The 19,983-nt window shown below is 40.0% G+C and overlaps 1 protein-coding gene across 9 annotated transcripts in view; it reads left to right on the top strand.

Moving 5' to 3' along the window:
- Positions 1-19,983, top strand: part of CLASP1 (cytoplasmic linker associated protein 1) — a 165,712-nt gene that overhangs the window by 123,282 nt on the left and 22,447 nt on the right. For all 9 annotated transcript variants that reach the window (XM_057368539.1, XM_057368546.1, XM_057368537.1 and 6 more), the window contains 2 exons: positions 10,437-10,580; positions 11,820-11,926. In XM_057368539.1, coding sequence (XP_057224522.1) covers positions 10,437-10,580; positions 11,820-11,926 — 251 coding nt within the window. The remainder of the gene's footprint in view (positions 1-10,436; positions 10,581-11,819; positions 11,927-19,983) is intronic.

The following is a 19,983-nucleotide window of genomic DNA, read 5'->3' as shown; positions in this document are numbered from 1 at the left end:
TAGGTTTCTTTTTTGTTTAGGTGAAGGCTTTGTAGACTGAAAGCTAGCACAACTTCAGTGTTACAATGTTGTTAAAAGAAAGTAAACAAATCAGTAAGCTGCCAGGGGCTCTCAACCCTTCTCTTTTAAGCACTGTGTGTTTATCTCTACCTGGAGAAAACTGACACAATTAGGTCAGGCCTAGGTAATAGTTGCCTTGTTCTTTATCTTGCTCTAGATGCAAGTGTCAGGCAAGCTAAAATGGGACAGGTAGTGATACTCTCCCAAGAGAAAAGCAAGATTTAGTTTTATGCACCTTGCATCCGTGACACAATTTAAAATTACCTTCTATTTCCAGTAGAAGTTRCAGGCTTTTAGATGTACTTGGATTTAAAAATAAACCAACCAAATTTTAATAACTTGGGAATGTAAAAATTGTATGAGAACTTGACAGAATATGCACATAAAACGTTGACTTAATACTAAAATAACATACAATTCTATAACTTTGGAAATAATAAAATTACTTTTATTTGATTCTGATGAGAAGAATGCTGGATATTAAATGTGCTGCCACATGTGTGTGCAACATCATCCAGCAGCTGAAGGAAAGCTTCAAAGAAGCTGTTCGGGTGTGTGTATGTTGGTCGCATACAAATGATTGGTTCTGGGGAAAAGGATATAATCCTCATTTCTGAAGACTTTCTGCAGGGATTATTCACAGCAGTGTAACAGAAACTTGCTTCTGTAAGATAGTCTGCCTCAGGAAAAAATGGGGTGCTTTAATTTCTGGGCTTAGATCTGGAATATGGGTTTGCATTTTAATGTTTCCATGTCCAAAGTCAGAAAGAATTGAATGGCAAAGCAGCTGCTTCTCTGTTACAGTTCAGGTGAATCTCAAGCAGTTTACTCTGCTGCTGGGYTGTGAGGGGAAGTTGTAATTATTTTAAGTAGAAATACACGTTGAAAAGCAAAATCTCAGCATATTGCTCAGCAMGAGAAACATTCCACCATTAGGGGTCATCATTGCTGCACGCAAAAGGAAGCAGAGAGTAGTGCAAAGGGAAGCAGAGAGTATCTGCTGCAGCTGGAAAGTTGGATGTTTGTTGTTCTCTGTGGGCTGTGAGGAGTGTTCCCTGTGTGGTGTCCATCCTTCTGTCTGTCCTAGTAGCCTGATCAGCTCTGGCAGAACTTCAGCAAACTCCACCTGAGTACTTGGGCAAGTGCCTTGACACRAACTGCACTCATGTTTTGTAGCTAGTGAAATCAGAAAAAGTCAAAGGAAATGCTGTTTTGCTAAAATAGTTCATGGTCCTATATGCAATGACATCTGTAGTTAAACAAGGAAAATGTGATGTACTGTGGGGAGCATGCAGTTGATACTAAATTGTGTCATTTACAAAATATCATGATTCCCTCTCAGGGCAGAAACCACTTAAACTGCTGACAGTAGCCATGAACTGTGTACAGTTAAAATTATTGTCAAACTTCAGGTTTAAAATAAGGTGATCTGCAGTGTGTTATGGGTAAATATTTGTCTTGTTTTAAAGRTTGTTAGTACTCATGGGTGTTTACCTTGCATTCAACTTAAGATTTACTTCCTGCAAGCAGTGCTGAAGAAAGGTGAAGACGTTTGCCCTCCATGCTGAGCAAAAGCCACAGGGTAGGAGCAGGTCCTGCAGTGCTGGGGGGAGACCTGGATGGGATGTGGTTCCAGTGAGAGGAGAGCACCTGTTGGTGATTCCTGCACATGCAGCCAGCTCGTGGCTTTTTCCCYAAGCAGAATTTATCAGTGGGCATGGCACAGATCAGGATTTCAGATAACTGAGCAGTGATTTTGGCTGCAGTAGCATCTAACCTCGTGTGAGGTGCTTGTCTTTCCTCTGCACCAATTTATTCCTCTCTGTAGCAGGATGTTAATTCTGATTTCCCTCTGGAAATTGTTCAAGATTTGATGAAATAATTTTGCAAAAGCCAGTTAATTGCCACACAGAAAAGTAACACAATAGAAATGCCAATACTGTGATGACTGGTCTGTGAGGACATGAAGTCAGTAACTTCACCTTTTTATCAGTGAGATTGCCAGCAAAGTTGTTGTGCAATCCTTACGTAGGTTAAGTGCTTATTGAATCTGGATGACAGACAGGGGCTCTGTGTGGGAAAATAGTTTGATCTTGGAAAAGAGCCATCAGGTTGAGCATGGAAATTAGAATAAGGCTTCTCTTTTGACTCTGGCCAAAGCCTACAGAAGCCACTTGTCCGAGGCTTGTCTGAATGGAAACTTCTGTTTAATTGAGTGTCCAGAGTTTGTGTGTGTGGAATCAGCTGTGAGGGCACGCAGGATCTTGGTGTTTAGGAGGACTTTGTACAGGCTGAAAGGGAGTGAGGCCTTCTGAGGTGAAGGGCCAGTGTCAATCCTTACCATCCTATTAGTCAGCCRAGCTCTGGTCTTACAGATAAATGACAAAATCTGTATTGCCTAATTGGTGTTTGGAATACTAATCTTAGGGCAGAAGAAAGTTTTTCCTTTGTTCCAAATATCCTGACTGTCTTCTCTGTTGATGAAACAATTCTACACTGGTTTTATTTTACAAGCCTGGGGGCATTTTTACATGTTATGGGCAGCTTTGTGTCACGTGTACATCATGTTCTGCCTTCCACTTATGTAACTGGGAAAACATTTTCTTTCAACTGCCCTGCTTGTCACTGCAAGCTGCCCTTGAATACAGACAGCTGGGTTTTGGAAAGCTAGAACATTGCAATGAATCAAAAAGCCCAGGAGGGTGCTTGGGTTACTGTAATTTCCATGAAGATGAAGCCCCCCTGAGAGTACCATGGGGAAGGCTCTCCTTGGATTGGTACCACTGGTTTGCAGGTGAAGTCTAGGGATATCCAAACAAAATGAGTTTGGGATCAGATTTTTTTCACTAAAACTGATTGAGAAATAGTTTCTGAGTTATGCAGAAGATGAGGAAGATTTCAGAGAGAAAGGCCAACAGGTGCTTCATAAGCTGAAGCAGGCAACGAAGATGCATTTGCTTCTTTAACTAGTAATCCTCAAAGTAATTTCTTGAGAAATACTGATATTGTTACTTTGATAAGGAAATCCTATCTATCAATAAAGCCTAGAGCAACTTGAGTTAAACTATTGCTGGGGTATCTGTAGGAGAATCTGTGACAGACAGGAAAGCAAACACTTCTAATGAAATGAAATTAAGCCCCTTTGCAAGGTGATGCCATGAGACTTCTAAAATCTCTTGAAGTTTYCATTTTCCATCTGGCATCAGGTTTATTTCAGCAGCTCTGGGGCAGACATGTCATTGTTARAGCACTCCTAAAGCCTCTGAATGAGCTGAAATGGCATTGCTGATCTCTGCAGRTGTTGAACAAATAAACACTGTTGGTCATGGCCTGTTACAGTAGCAGTGGCAAAGAGGACATTTTTAGAAATGCTTTTGAATGCAAATTGTTTTTGTACTCTCCAGCCACAGGCCCTTGCCTTTCTGGGCCAGAGGTTTCTTTAGTACTCTTGCATATTCCTACACCAGATTTGTGCATCTCATGGACTCCATGATGAGCCAAGTTACCAGAGCATCTGGCTTTAGGATTTCATTCCAGGCGTATGGAATCTTAAATAGCATGATGTCTACATTGCTGAGGTCAGGCTGTTAGCCCAAGAGTATTCCTAAAGAAGTCAAACTCAGTCTAAATGCACAGAAGAACTTCTATCAGACATTTAAAACATAGTCGGTGTTAGGAGAAGAAGTGTAATATATAAAAACTTGCACCTGGTGGACTGTAGTGTTTACGTGATTTAAAGCTATTAAAACAAAAAGTTCTCTGTGTCCTAGCTGTGTTTCCAAAATAGTATCCCTCATTTTCTGTTTGTTTTGATTTTGATGCTACAGAGCTCTGAGAGCCCAAATGTTTTTAGTGTACTCATTGTGAGGAAAACGGCTTTCACCCAATGATAGTGGCCAGAAAATCATGATGTGCTTGTTGGAAGCATGGTGCTGGGGCAGATTTCCTCAAAATKAGTCCCTCCACTTTATACAGCCCTCGAGGATGCTTGGAGCTGAAAGCAGTTTGCATACAAGCCCATACTTTGCTAGAAGAGCTWGTGCGTGGTAATGTGATAGGGGAAATGGCTTCACAGAGTGTGTGTGCTYACACTTACATGATGTGTCTGTGCACAATATGATTGTGTGTCCATGCCATTCATATAAACACACACACACACCTACGTAGGTGCAGGTCATGTACCTATTTTGAAAATCAAGTCTAGAGGTGATGTTTATATGATGCATTGCAGAGCTGTTTGCAGTGTGACAGATAATTTGGCCATACTTCCTTTAGCATTTCGAAAATCCATGCAGATTAAAGTGTGTGTTTTCATTGCAAATTATATTACTTCAGTAGCTTTTCTTCTTTCTTAGTTTATATGTGGGAACTTCCGCCTGAGAATTCATACTTCTATCATTCCAGGTTTATAAGAAAAGTTTCCCAGTTGTTAATGAAATATAACCTTTGTTTCTATCCTGAAACCTGGTTTTGCAACAACTGTCATTTTATAATAWGCAAAGTTACTCAGGGTAGCCTTCATCAAGTTGATTTCTGGGGTAATGTCTGGTTCTCAAGAAATAATGAACATTTTTGGTATGGTCTTTTCTGTGCCTAGGTCATGAAACAACAGCACACATGAGTCATAATCTGCTATAGAACAGTAATCCATATATGTGGTGATTTGGTGCTGCATCTTTTTTGCTGTCACTTTTCTGAGATGCCTTTGATACTTGTAATGCAACCATCTCTGACTTTCATTATGTGTAAAGTATGTAAAAGACAATAGCAACGTGGATTTAATGTGTTTCCGTATTTAAATCTGTTAAATTCTTCCTTTTCAGGATGTGGATGTGAACTGCATATTCTGATACAAATGTTTTGGGAAAAAACGTGTGTTTAAAAACTTGTGCTCRTGCTAATGTGCTTGGATTGTGTATAAACTGCTAAAGCCATTGTGCTTCATGTTGCCATGTCAGTAACGTGGACATCCTTGYTCATCTGATTCTAGGCCTGAAAAAGGAACAAAGGAGGTTTGGTAGATAGTTTGTTAATTCAGTGCCAGCTAATACTTAATTGTCTGCTGGAAAGTGCACTGACATAATACTTGTTTAGAGCTTGCAAACTCTCAGTAGATGGGAATAACTCACTTAACTCAGCTGCTCTCACTGGAGGATTTAAGCYGTGTGTCACTGTGTGCTAATACAAGCTGCCTCATGTGCAAGTGCTGCCTCTTGGTCTCAGTGGATCTCCAGATGATCTGCAGTTCAGGATAATTCAAAGTGACATGCRAGAGAGCTTCTCTGCTCCACTGTGCTTTAAGTTATTAAAAACCACATTTGCCTTCGTCTGGATGGTGAAGTGTCAGAATATGATTGTGTTTATCAGAAGTGAGCAGATGTTAGTGAGGCTCCTCCCCAGACTGATCACATGAGAAAATGCATTTGTACACAGTGTTGATCCATCAGATCATCATCTGATGTCCAGACTGGAGACAGGAGTTTGCAAGTTTTTTACTGTGACTTCCTCCAAACTTAGAGATATCTATGAGGGCAGGTGCAGGGAGATGCCCCTGTTCTCTCATTCCTGGCTGGCCAGATGCAAGTGCCATCTCACTTCAGTGCTGCCTAGGCTCTGCACCTCAGCAGAGTTTTTCAAGGGATTATGGAGGCCACCAGGAGGTTGCCAAAGCAATGCCTTACAGAAGAACAAGGGGACCATCTGTACACCTGAGAGCTGTAAAAAAATTTAATTTTGAATTTCATTTCAGCTGCCCTCTGCTGAAAGGAACACTCTTCTGATGACATCAAATAATGCTTTTTGTTRCTTGAAATTAAGCAAGAAATTGATTAAGACTCTTCTGCAAAAMGATAGCATRTGTACTGTTTAGATGATTGAGTTGAAATCTGTGTTTTCTTTGAATAATATCACCTTTCCTGTTTGTCAAACCCAGACGATGCATAGTTGGGTGGGTGAGGATTTGCCAGCTAGGACAACTACAGCCTCCTCAGGGCCTGGTGAAGGAAACTTGGAAGAGAAATGTAAACAGGTAGACTGAAAGCCTTGTGCACTAATCACACTAATTGTGTTTGCAGTCTCAACTCAACTGTCTAGCTGTGTAAAGAGACCTGGACTGGGAGCCTGAAAAAAGTTTGTCTGTCTGAAGTAATTTTTGGCTTTGGTGTGGTTTTTCTGTTAACTCTTGTTGTAGTCCCTCATAAATGATCAGGATGCAAAGTCCCCTCCTTTTACAGGGCTGCCAGCATTGGGAGCCCATCACCAACAGATTTKGAGTAACTTGGACCCTGCCTTCACGTGGCTCAGGCAATGAGCTCCTTATTCTGTTTGCTCCAGTGGACCAGCAGCGATCATAAGGCASTTCCATTAACCTTAGGTCACTGACCACATTTCCTTTCTAAAATCAATGGATTTTTCCACTTAGCTTTGATCTTTTTGCTTAATAAGCCCAAACCATTTCAAAGAGACTTTATTATAGTTCAGCCAAGTTGAAAAAGTTACAGATTTTGGTAAATAGGATTATCATTCACTGTCTAGGTAAAACCAAAAAGCAGCAGATATTGCTAAAGCATTTGTGTCCCTTTAGCAGCTGACACTGTTGGRCAGCATGAATTGCAGTGACCTAAGTGTGAAACTTTGGGAGCTGCTACTGGCTTGTGGAACCTGATCCCTCACTGCATTGTGATAAGGATAATAACAAAGTTACATAAGCAATCCTTTGCAAATGATTCAAGAACCTGACACTGAGCCAGACCCCCTCTCTARCAGAGTCAGGCTCTGAAGTGACTGGAGTTTCTCCAGCTCAAGCCAGCAGAGAATGGCTTCATTAAGATTAGATTATCTGTAGGGTCTATGTTATGTGTCACTGAAGGAGATGGATTAGTGTTCTGTACTWATGGCAGAGGGACACAAAGGCAAGGGAAAATTCAGATATTACTTTCTTCAGACTATATATCAAGCATGAATGTTGCATGGAGAATGTTTGTACATTGTGTACAGAAATAAGTTTTTTTTTATTGCTTGTTAAATTTATTTACTCTGACMGTAATCTAATGATACAAGATTTTCAGAAGACAGCCAGAAATTGAGAGATTATGAAAATTGCTCTGGTTTGTCACAAGCTGAAAATCCACAGATTTAAAATTCTTAGAAACATTATGTGTAGAGGATGTCCTTTGATTAGGTAAAAKTGTGCTAGATAAATGAAACTTAGAGGATTATCCAGATCCAGCTGTTAAGACAGAGGTAGAAATGCTGCTCCTGATGCTCTTCATTATTGAAATAAAATGACTTGTATTAGAACTGGGAAACATTTCAGAAGTGAAACTTGGAGCATGTTACAAATCCGATTTCAAGCTAGCATGGACCTTCCAGCTTTTGAGGCCAGTAAGTAGCAGTATTCATCTCGTGGTAGTAGGGACCAAGACTGTTGTGTGTTAAATATTAAGTAGGAAATTATGGGCRCATTTTCAAATAATGGCTTTTGCCTGAAATAAACCTGGAAGTGCAGTTGAATTGCTGAAGACTGTGTAGAAAGAACACAGGCTTTTACCCATGTAACTCCAGTGTTGCCTTTGAGACCTTTGCTGGAACACCACTCTCAGGATGTAGTAGTCCTTGGCTTATTTCAAAAGGTATGGACTACAGGTCTGTTTTCTTTGAGGCCACAGAAGGCTGTGAGCACTGTATTGAGAGCCCAGTGACTATTTACAGACACCAGGAGAGCTGCTGAAGAGCACTGGGTACACAGAATACTGACACTCTCCTAAAGACAAGCTGCATTTTATGCAGAGGGAGGGCAGGCATAGTTCTGTTTTTATTAAATCCAAGACACAAAAGTGGAGKGAAAYTGTAGTGCCCTCTGAGACCTGAAAMRTTTCTCAGCTACTYGTGTAGGACACTGTCTGTGCTATTGGTGTTTGTGGCTGAGCTTTCCCAAAGGTTTTGCTCAGATCTGTGAGATGCATCTGGGACAGCTCTGTCATACCAGAAAGGTACTTCCTGAATGTCCCATCATAGAGTTCAGGTACTCTTGCACYTGTTTGCTCTACTTAGGAGGTCTCCAAGGATGGACTTTATTTCTAACCCATCAGTGGGAGRTATGTGGGACAAAGGTATTTGAAATCCTTTCACACCTTGGGCAGCTCCTGACTTACCAATTGATAAGTCCAGATATTCTAGTGTGTAAGCAATCTCTCAATCTGGGAACCTTGTTGATCAATTTTTGTGGGGTTTGGTTTGGGAGTTTTTTGTGATTCCAGTTTGTTTTGGGTTTTTTTGTTTGTTTTTGGTTTTTTTGTTTGTTTGTTTGTGTGGTTTGTTTATTTTTTTTTGTTTGGTTTGGTTTTCCTTAATCTCAATGAATGTGAGATCTGCTTGTTTTGACACACAGGATCTGCATGTCCACTCCTAACACTGAGGATACGCACGCCCTTCACCAGCGGGAATGTACTTTGGCATGACTTGTCACTTTGCGTTCAGTTCACCTTGCTGTTGCTTGTTCTGAGATTTCTTGTTTGCAGTAATATTTTTATTACAGRAAATACTRTGCTGGTGAAAACTTACRAGTTCTTGGATCAAAATGGWCAAAAATACACTTCCTTRTTGAATACCRGGCAGGCTTTATGTCAGAATTGCCCAAAAGTTCAGGTCAGAGAAGGGTAGAGTATGGAGTTGARAAAGCCACAGGGGAAACAGTCTCCCAACTTCTTTCATCCTTAGATCTTCAGAATGGAGTGAATAATGACATTCTGTGTTTCTGTTCAAGTCAGTGAGAGTTTTGGCAGGAGAGGAGCGTGATCCATCTGGAATGAAGTCTGAAGACCTGTTGTTTGCTRYAGTCCTTGGAAGCCCTTTGAATGTTGTGGGCCTTGGATCCTTTGTTGGCCATATGAAAAGGATGATTCCAAGCTTTCAKGGATGGAAAATGTTTTTATATACAAAGCTGTGCTAGTTGCTGCTGATGGCAGAAGAAACAGTACAGCTTGAATTGCAGTTTGCACACTGTGAGGCCCTGTAATTACCCTCYGCTGTGAAAGGTTCTTGTGTACCCAAGTTCATCATCTGTGAAGAATTCTACTCCAGAGAAAATTGCAGATAATCTTAATTATGGCAACTTTGTGAACACATTACTTGCAAAAAAATCCTTCTTTAAATTAGTGAGAACACTCAATGTGTATTTATCCCCACAGCAGTGAACTACATTTGTACCATTTTCAAAGTTATTTTTTAATTTTAGGATACTTTAGAAAGTTCCTAAAAGGGTCAAACACAAGTGTCTGCTCTTCCTAAGCGTGTATGTATGCTTTTCCCAAGTAAGAGCATGTGTAGCTTTGCTGYTTAACTTTGTGAGCCCAATCCRCTGCTTTGTGTCCATATATGTATTCTGGAAGTTGATGTGTCAGTGGCTGCACCCTCCTTGGAGAAGGTGCTGCTGCAAACCATCACAGGTCCTTCATCTTTGCTTCATTTTTATTGTTCTTTTAATCAATGTATGGATACTTTCAAAGTAAAGTCRGGAGAAAAACAGAACTGGTACATCCACACAGGTTGGAGGCTGCTGGAGAAGTCTAGTTAGGAACATGTGATGTTAATTACTTTTTCAGGTCTGCACGTTGTGATTTATTCTGCTTCCATTCCCATTTGATTCCATTGTCTTAGTTCAGGATATGCAGAGCTGTGTGTTTGCTAATGGATTAGTGGAGATCCTGTTCTGGCAGCAGTTCTCTRAGGCAGATAAAGCAAACCCTGTCCAGTAAGATTAATGGTAGAATTCTCAATTGTTTCAGTGGTACCTCGGTTTCACTTACTAAATTTAGGAAATCTGGTGGGGTTTAGCCTGTCCATGGTCAAGAGAATGGTGGTTCTCACCATCCTGATAGATCTTCTGCTCCAGATGGAGTCTCCCGTTGTTGAAATAGCCTCAGTGGTCAAATCTTAAAAGGAGAGATGAAACAAGCCTAGGATCCCTAGGAAGAGGAGAGGTTGGGTGGGAAGAGAAGCAGTCCCATTCACACATAAAATAAAAAGCACAGGAATGACAAATTGTAGTCCTAGAGTCTTCATAATTATTTGAGCTTCTGGTTTTATTTGTTTTCCGTAAATCTTTGCAGTAACTTGTTCAAYTGAAATATGTGTTGGACAGGGCAGTGGTAGAAGTTTCTCACTAGCTGTAAATAGCTGTACACTTCACATCTGGGAGATTAATTATATAAATGTGAAAATACATTGTAAGGTTTAAGAACTAAAAAAATTAACTGCTGCTGTTAGTTCCTTATGATGCATCAGGGGAGTCATTTACTGTAAGGATCACTACCAAGAGAATGCATGCTCTTTTCAAAGAAAAAAACTGATGGTCTTTTTTCTTTTTTTCTTTTCAGGCAGCACAAATAGTCCTGATTTCTCTCTTTGAATTGAACACTCCTGAGTTTACCATGTTACTTGGTGCCTTGCCAAAAACATTCCAGGATGGTGCTACCAAGCTCCTGCACAACCACCTCAAGAACTCCAGTAACACCAGTGTGGTGAGAGGCCCTTGTCCTTGCAAACAGCAGAGCCCCAATGACAGCAGCTCATTGATGAACTGTTGCAGATGTTCAGTTTGAATGATCTGTAACTGTTGCCTTGAAGCAAAATGGCAACAGAGGCTTTTGTTTGATGTTGCTTTTAATAGGGATCATTAAAATAAAAAACTCAGTAATTTAAAATTTAATATAGTCCTATCCAGAAGAGACTAAAAAGTGACTGAGAAGTGCATTGAAATTGATGGGGTTTGTGCTTTCAAGTTGGTGGTGCTTTTGAAAGTCCYGCCAGTAACGACTTTTTGACTAAAACAGATCCTGGTGCCACAGATTTTCTGGGCTTACTGGTAATATTGAGATCAATTTAATAGCAGATACATTGTCCGTTAAGAAGCTTGCAGGATCTTTAATGTGTCCTACAAGATCACCTCGGTCTATTACTTTGTTTTGCTTTTATATGAAGCTCTAACAGATTTTTATTTCACTGAAAGAATATGCTAGTAGAAGATTTAAATAGGAAATTTCTTTCTATTTCCAGAGCAGCAAGTATTAGGGAATTTTTTGTCTTTATAATGTGGAAATTTTGTGATCTTGATGGAATTGAACCCTCCCAACTTTGCACTTCCACAGGGAAAAGTATAATTTACTGTAAAGTAAAACTGCAGCATTAGGCTTCCAGGCAAATGGTCTGGATTCTCTTAATACTTTTGACTCTGTGAAGAGTGTCAGAATTGGGAGCAATTTCTACTCATTTTGCTGTGGTGAAAAAGATTGTGCAGACCAGTGGGAAAATGATAAGTTAGACTGCTTACTTATGCTCCTAACAAGCATAATCAGAATGCTTTAGACAATGTGGAAAATAGCTGTGTAATTAGAATGCTGAATTGCCAGGGTAATGATGAGCATATTTTGGAGCCTTGCAAATCTTGAGAAGCTGGGTAGCTGTATTGATGAACCATTTCTCTAGCAATGTTTGCAGCCGAAAATGTTGTGTATTTAAATTTCAGGTACTGTGGGTTGTAGAGAAGTGCACATACACTTTCTTCACCCTTAGAGTCGTACCTTCAGGAACATATTAATGACTGCATGAGCCATGGCTGCAGATTTTTAGGTCAGGAGGCATAATCAAAACTGCACTGAGCTTGTCTAGAGCGAAGAGAGGCAATGTTTGGACCTGTTGTTGTATTCCTGCCTGTGCATTGCAACACGTTTCTAATCCCTGTCTTCCTGTTTCTGTGTCAGGGTTCCCCCAGCAATACCCTCGGTCGGACTCCTTCCCGGCACTCCAGCAGCAGAACCAGCCCCTTAACTTCACCTACCAACTGCTCCCATGGTGGACTGTCTCCAAGGTAATGTGGYAGGCTAATTAAACCCCTTGCAAAATACTGAAGGATTTCAACACCGACTGTGCGTTTGCAGAATATGACTCACTTTRAAAGCAAAAACAAGACAAAAAGTTTACAGTAGATTGCTCCAAAGAAGCAGTGTTTGAACATGATAATGTGTGGTTGGTGATTGACTTCAGTGTTCCAATCCTTATGCTGTCTATGTAATCTTAATGTCCTTTCTTATCATACTAWTTTTCTTTCATGGCTTTCTTCAGARTTWGATTTGTGGGTAATAAATAAAGGTAGTATTAATTGGCAGCATTAGAAATAAGGTCTTGCTGAGATTGCATATGTCATAAAATCTGCGATGACTCTCAGAACAGGCATTTCAGATTGTGACTATTTTTAGGTGGGGACTTTTGATCATTAATTCCTCTGACTGTAGCACAATGCTTGTGCTGCATCTCCTGTTTGCTCTCTTATCTTTGTGAGGATGCAGGACAGGCAGAGGTGGTGGCTGTGTTTCAGTGTGGAATACCTCCCAGATTGCTCACCTGGGTGCTCACTGGCAGAGTAGTGGCCTGGTCTTTTGGGCAGCAGCTCTATTGCAAGCACCTGTGTTCCTAAAGCTGCAGGTGCTCCCTAGAATRTATTGGTGCACTCCAAAATCTTATATTCAGCCAAGATGGACTCTTGGATATGGGGAGTGTGGATGTTTTGCACCATTGAAACTTGGAGCAGGGGAGCTGACATTTTAAACAGTATCTTCTGGGTCCATAAAAATTTTGGAGGAAAGTGTTAAATTGTTACCTGGACAAGCTCTTGATTCATGCTGGAAAAGCTTAAAATCTGCTGSTCTTGTCTGCCTGTCCTCTTCATGACAGGTTATAGAAGAAACATAAGGAACCATGTGGGTGAGGACTGCAGTTCATAGTCCAGTACACTGATTTACACTGAAATCTGTTGATCTGTCCTTATTGTGACTTGCAAAACTCTGTCTGAAGGGATGCTCAGACTTRTGAGTTCCCATGTGTCAGGAAAAGTACAGGCCTTTAGCATTTAATGAATATTATTCACTAATTCCAGCAGCATAGGGATCATTGGAGTTTCCTGAGAAAATTTTGGAGAGCTAAATACATCTTTGTGACTTCTAAATCTGCTGTAATTCCAAACTAAACCGAGAGTTTGCAAGCCAAGGTCGAGTTGCCTGTTACGAGTTTTTTTCCACAAAGGTTTCATTAGGAAATTAAGTGGTAGAGTTTCAGGGGAATGGTTCCAGCTATGTTGCTTCCTTTTTGACTAGCTTGAGCATTGTTGCCCTGCTGATTTCTGTCATGGGAAATTATTAATTGTGTCTCCCTGTGGTTACGTTGTGGTTTTGTTGGCCATGTTTGCATGTGGCACTTATTTTATTATTCCACAACCTTTTACCATGCTTTTTGGGTTTTGCCATTGGGACACAACTATTTATTRCCACTTCACTCACTGTTTTCTGTTTGTTTTTTTCATTTTTCTCACCTCTTGATGTCAGGAGGCAAATATCAAAGTATTGATTAAAGCATCCARTGTACATTGTTGCTGTTGCTTTCTAGCATTCTGAATTTAGAAACAGAAGGGTTATTTTCCCCGTGTGATTTGTTCTCAAGGACCAGTTATAAAGGGTATGTAATTCCAGAGCATTCTGCCATGGATGCAGTAGGCCAGGAATTTCCTTTAGAAAACARTCATTGCTTGCATTTTCTGTAGAGTTCTTGGCGGTGTTGATTCAAAAATTTAGGTGTCTTTTCAAGAAGCATGTCCTGCTTTCTTGCTGGATTTAGTTATTCAAGACTGATGTTTAAAAGTTACTCTTCAGTGATAGGTGAAGCTGCAAAAACCATTTAAAATATTTGGAGAGGAGAAGCTGGACATTTCTCTGGTGAGTGACCTCTGAGCAGTAACAGTATCTGCAGACTTTTGCCATTTGTAGAAAAGAYGGTGGCAAGTACTGCAAATCAGGGRCAGTAGCTTCTGATGCTCTGCTGGGCTGCATCCTTCTTGAAAATACCTTGTGCAGCACAGTTTGGGCATGGTCTTGAGTTGGAAGGGAGAATTTAGATCTGGTTGTTGTTGGTTCAGAGAAAAGGCTTTGAAGGATGTGTTAACAGGTATGTTAACCATGTTAACAGGATGTGATACGTTGGGTACACTGCAGTATTGCATTTTTTTATATAGGTGCTTCAGTGTTGTTTTTCAATTACAAGTGCTTGTCCTTTGCTATTCAGCACTGGTGTGAAATGTCACTTTTCTCCCTACAAACTTGGAACATGAGCACACTCATGTCATTTTGATAGCAGTATAAAAAGGTAACAATTCCCAGTTTCTTTGTGYAGTTCTCCTCCAAAAGTAGGCTTGGCTTTACATTTTCATTGCCCTACTGCCACAGGTTTGTAGTCAGGTTGTGTGTTGCTGTTGTCTCCTGGGATGCTCTGTGTGCAAGCCTTGCTCACCTTGTTCCTGCCCTGAGTGCAGTCAGTGGAAGGATTATCTCCAGTTCTTAATGCCAGCTTTGGTTTTGAAGATTATGCTTTCCGTTTTTTTTTTTTTTTTTCTTAGTGCACAGATTGGAGTCAAATCTAGAGACAGACATGTCTTTGGAACTGGAATATGTGTAGAAAGGATGTTTGRGTCCTGTAGGAATATGAAAATGCTGCTAAGCATAGCTGCTCTACCRTGTAACTGATGGTTTGTGGACAATATCCTCGACCCTAATCAGCAAGGTCTGATTGATACAGATTTACTGTATTATGTATGGATTCCAGATGGTTGATTTTCTGGGGGGTACRTGTGTGTRTATATTTATGTGTACATGTATTTGGGCTCTCTGGATAGWTTTTGAATGTTTTGGTTGAACTGGACTCTGCAAACAGCTAATTTGTCTRTCCTGATGATAACATCTGCTTAAGKATCCCCTGAAGTCTTCAGGAGGGTAACATGCTTTCAGGGTCTTGGACAGAGTCCTTTCCATTTTCTCCCTCCAGTTCTGCTTCATGATCACTATAACATATCCACTACATCTGTGAGTTACTTCTGCGTTTGAATCTGCTATCTTTTTTTTCCTTAACAATTTTAGTTTTTGGTGAGAGGAGTTATGGAAGAATGATGTTCTTTCTGAARGAGAAAAGCAGAGAAGGGCACTTGGGAAGACTGAAAATAATAGGGGAAAAAAACCCAGACTTCAGAGTGAAAGAGAAGAATGTTTCCTAGGCAAAGCAGAGATGAATGGCTTGGGTTTGTGTTGGGCAGAGAAATCTTCTGGCATTTAACAAATTATGTTGTAGTACAAAAAGGGAAACACTAAGTTGTGAAGTCCTTTGGTGTTAGAATACTGTTCTGAATGGTAAATCAGCTTCTGTAAACTTAAATGTTACATTCAGATTGGGAATTTTCACCTAGAATTTTGTTGGAATATTTGAAGGAATATCAAATGAATACATTTGGAATAGGTTTCTGCCATTATTAATAACCCAGAGGCCTGTTCGCAGTTTTGATTATTAAATACAAATAAATAAAAATTACCCAAAATTTAAAAAGCAATTTGGTTCTTCGAAGATCTTTAAAGGAAATGCATCAGAAGAAAAGGCTAACAATTTCATTTGGCTATGTAAATTTGTATCCTTGCTATTTCACTGGTAATAGAAAATACCTTAAAAAAAATTTGACACTTTCAGTGTTAAGTTGAGCAAGCAAAGGCCTGGAAACAGAATTAAAATAAGCCACCCACTTCATAAAATAAGGACAAGCCYGCATTGTTTGGTGGCCCATTTTCAGGTAGGTGAGACCTGAGCTGTGAGACTTCTGATCAGCAGCTGTGAGTCTGAGCTATTTCCATGATAATAGTGGCATGTAATAGCTGTGGGTTTGGATTGCTGGTTAATGAGTGAAATTCTTGATACTGCTCTTCAGAGGAGTTTTTCAACTGGCTTTGCTGCTGTTTGCAGTGGAGCAATTCTTGACTTGTTTGTCCCTTCTGATCTTACAGTGTCTTTTACTTGCTTATTTACAAATACAACCATCTGAGACAGTGTGCTGAAATGTAATAGGAACAAAGGGGGTTGTGAATGCTCCACCAGCTCAAACAACTGTGCTCATTTAGAAGGTGATTTTGACAATCCATGTACCATAATGGGAACAGGAAAAAAGCAGAGGGTTAGACACATTGACACAGGGATGGATGTCTTGACCCAAAGGCACAGGGTCAARCAGTAACTCAAAAGGGTCTGTGAAAGTTTAAGGAGAGATCTGAATCTACTCAGGGGCTGCTTTCACACAGCTTCCCAGCTGAGACCTGGGCCAAGTCCCCAGTTTACAGGATACATTTACACTCCAGACTGACTTTCACTTGCTGCGTATTTGGGTTGAGTTTGAATCTGGTGAAACAGGATCAGATCTTCAGCCCTGCAAAGGTTTGCTAATTGTGTAGGGCCTGATTGCAGGCTTTTATAGAGGCACCAGGAGACAAACTTTGCAAGGTACCTTCAGATGTCTGATAAAAGAATMAACTCCAATTTTCCTTTCTTCCAGGGAAATCCTGTTGCTTAGAAATACCTACTTAGAGTTTGAATACACGTGTGGCCAGGGATTGTTTGCGTAGAACATTATAAATAGAGTTGTTTATATAGAGGCTATATCCATTTGTAAAATCTGCTGGTTAGTACAAGCAGGGACTGGATTTTTTGTGAATCATATTATGTTAGGAATAAAAACGGAAATTAATAATAAAAGCCGAAACAATGACTTGTGAGGCTCAACGGAGTATTCTGGTTTAATTTTGTTTCTATTAATTTTTTTCTCTCTCCAAGGCAGCATGACAGCACTAAGCCACTCAGATTATAGTTTCTTTTTTTTTTTCCTCCCTCTTCTTTCTCTGTTTTTTCTCTCTTTTGTTTCTCCTCTGGTCACGGCAGTCGGCTCTGGGGTTGGAGTGCAGATGGGCTGTCGAAGCACCCCCCTCCCCTTTCTCAGCCTAACTCCATCCCCACTGCTCCTTCCCACAAGACTTTCAGACGCTCTTACTCTCCCAGGTAACAAGCTACCTGTTAAACCAACTTGTCTGAGGTGTCACAGTATTATTTACCTTTCACACCATGGGATTTGTTCAAATGTGAGATTTGCAGAGGYTTTGGTTGGAAAAGAGATGATGGTAGCTTTCAGAAAGCAGAGGTGAAAAAAAAATGGATTTTTCCAGACACTTCTACCCGTTGAAGAAGGTGGCAGGAAGGATKCTTCACAGTTGGTTTCCAATGCAGAACACAGTTGCTGAGCACTTTTGGCAGGCACTGATTGTGTTAGGACATCAGGGGCAGATTCTTTCAGTTTGGCTGTACTGTGCTTGTGGCACTTGAGCTCCTCCAGATGGACAAATACAGCTCAGAAGTGACTTCACATAGAACTTTCCTTGCACAATATGATTGTGGAGYATCTTGGAAATTTGTAGTATTGAAATTAAAATTGTCCTTACCAGAAGATTTTATCAATCACAATTTTGACATCTGTTCCTCCTCCTGTGCCCTCACAGTTTGAGCTAGTCTGCATACAGATAGATCTTGGATCAGTATACTGGACTAAAGCAGTATTCCAGTTTTAATAACAAAAACCAATATGAATACAAATCTAATCTGTCARACCTCTGTTAAATTCTTTAGATTTTTTTTAAGTTTAAACCCTGACAACAGACTGTCTGTAAATGTGGTTTCTCCTGACTTAGATATGCCTGTAACCTGCAGAAGGAGTATATGTAGTCTTTCCTTAAAGCAAAAWGTCCCTAATGAAAAACTAGAAAGGAAAGCAAAGAAATTTTTCTTTGAGGRCTCAAAATTTGAGAACCTGTGACATCTGAGAGAGCAAATAGAATACAATAGTAGGTACCTCTGCAGAATTAAAAGCTTTRAATAATTTTCTGACTCTGCTAGGACACTGAGATATCTGTGTAGGAGATGAATGTTGATTTTTGGAATAAAACTAGATGAGAGTGATTTTTTCTGTCTTTTAATCTGCCACCAGATAATAAGGCTTGGAATAATGTAACATATATTCCAGCCCAGAGCCTGAGAGTGCAAGGATGTGAGTTACTGTGTACTGCATGGAAACACTGAACTGTGGATTACTTACACATAGTTTGGATTGGAAAACGAATAACAATCTATGGGAGAAAAATGTATTTCATGCCAGACTGGAAAACTGCCAAATTGTATCTTGATAGACAGCTGTATTGGTTTCGTGCAGCAGATGGAAAATAATGTTGTGACATCCCTAAGCACTGCTCATCTCTRCTCACTTCTTATTCATCCTGTGCCTTTCCTCTAGTTTTCTGCATGGGTCATAATTTTTTTTTCCCTTTTGTGCCTTTTTTTTTTCTTTTTCCTGAAAGGTGAGTGTAGTTCCATTTTACTTTTATTCCCCACATTGTGTTGTCTGTGAAGTATTCCAGTGCACATACTGTCAGTAGAGACATTTGTTCACATTGTAGAATTTTCATTCATGTAGAGCACAGCCATAATGTGACCTCCTACACAGGCTTACTCCTGACATATGAAATCACTGGATTCTTTAGATTTTTATTAAAATGTGGGTTTGTGCTTTGACAGATGCATGAGATTGGTGTCTTTGAGAAAATTGTCTTAGTCCTTGAGCACTGAAGAGTCTGTACTGTGATTGCTCTTTGGTAACCGTGTAGGGCAAAATTCATTCCTGAGGAAAGAGGTGATTTCAGCAGATTTATTGTCAGTACTATATTTGTGATTATTTCTTGATTTTTTGCCATGGATTTAGTTGTGTGATCTTTTGTAAGTCATGTCAACTCTTGGTGTGAGTATGCAGGTACAGTCACATGTACACCTTTTCAAGTGGTGGTTTCATTGCCCACTTGAATGTTGTATGAAAAAACTTAAAGATCATATGATCTTAAAACATGCTTGAGCTCAAAACATACATTTTTGAGGTCATATGAAAAAAAGATTTTTCTTTGCCTGACTGATACCTTTAAAGAACTTAAAAACTGCCTTCCCTTCTGTCTGGAAATCCATCACAGTGCATTAGTGTTGTTCAGCTGTCTGAAAAGCCCTAAATACTTTGACTTCTGTAGGTTTATGAACAGCTTTTGTTTCCTGATCTTGGTCCATTCTTAAAGTGGTTTCTTATTCTCCCTGACCTGCCAGACACTGTTTGGGGAGTTGTTCTTTGCTTTCTCTGCCAAAATACACGGTGCTGATGCTTGTGTGAGTGTAGTGCGAGCGCGTTGCTTGGGAGCCAGGGATTATGGCTATTTTCAGTGTGTTAATCCCAAAGGAATTGGGCAGTGCCAATCTTATCCTCTGTCTGAAGTTCCCAAGTTTCTTCCAGAAGAAAAGCCACGGTTCTAGATATTTAATAGATATTTAATATCCTACTTCTAGTTCCATTGAAAATAACAGCTGTGTACCCATAATTCAGAAGGGATTTKCTTGTTTGTTTGTTTGGGTTTTTTTCCCCCACCCACCTCATAGGGAATCTTTCTTTTGTGGGAGAGAAACACAACTCTGTTCAGCCATCTGCCTCCAAGCCCATCCTGTCATCCTTCCCAAATCATTATGAAATAGTAATTCACCACTGTAGGGAGCCACTTCTTGCCATTTATTGACAAACAACTTGATGTAAATGTCTGATTCAGTCTATTTGCTTCTGGCTGTACTGAGATCCAAGACTGCGCCAGAAATTGTTCTTTGTTACTGGATCTGTTAATTTAGTGATTGTTGTGCAAACTCAACTTCTCCTAGATAGAGCAAACCCCTGCCAATAATGCCTTTTTATTTTCTCCAAGCTTGTAGGAGCTTGTCTTTAGCCAGATCTTTTAATATCATCTGCCCTTGAAAGCAAGGCATTGTATCCTGRGACTTAATTTTGGATAGCCCCTCAAGGAATCTCAAAACTTCAGAGGATTTATGTTGTTAAGAAATTTCTAAGGAACAGATAGACAGCAGGAAAGTGTCAGAATAGAATGAGAGAATTCCCAAACGTAGACTGAATACTGAGATGCTTCTTTTCTCAAGGCACTGTGCAAG

Source organism: Malurus melanocephalus, unplaced genomic scaffold (genome assembly GCF_030028575.1).
Source record: "Malurus melanocephalus ecotype Western Australia unplaced genomic scaffold, MMel_1.1 scaffold_94, whole genome shotgun sequence".
Lineage (NCBI taxonomy): Eukaryota > Metazoa > Chordata > Aves > Passeriformes > Maluridae > Malurus > Malurus melanocephalus.
This window is presented reverse-complemented; position numbering and strand designations above follow the sequence as displayed.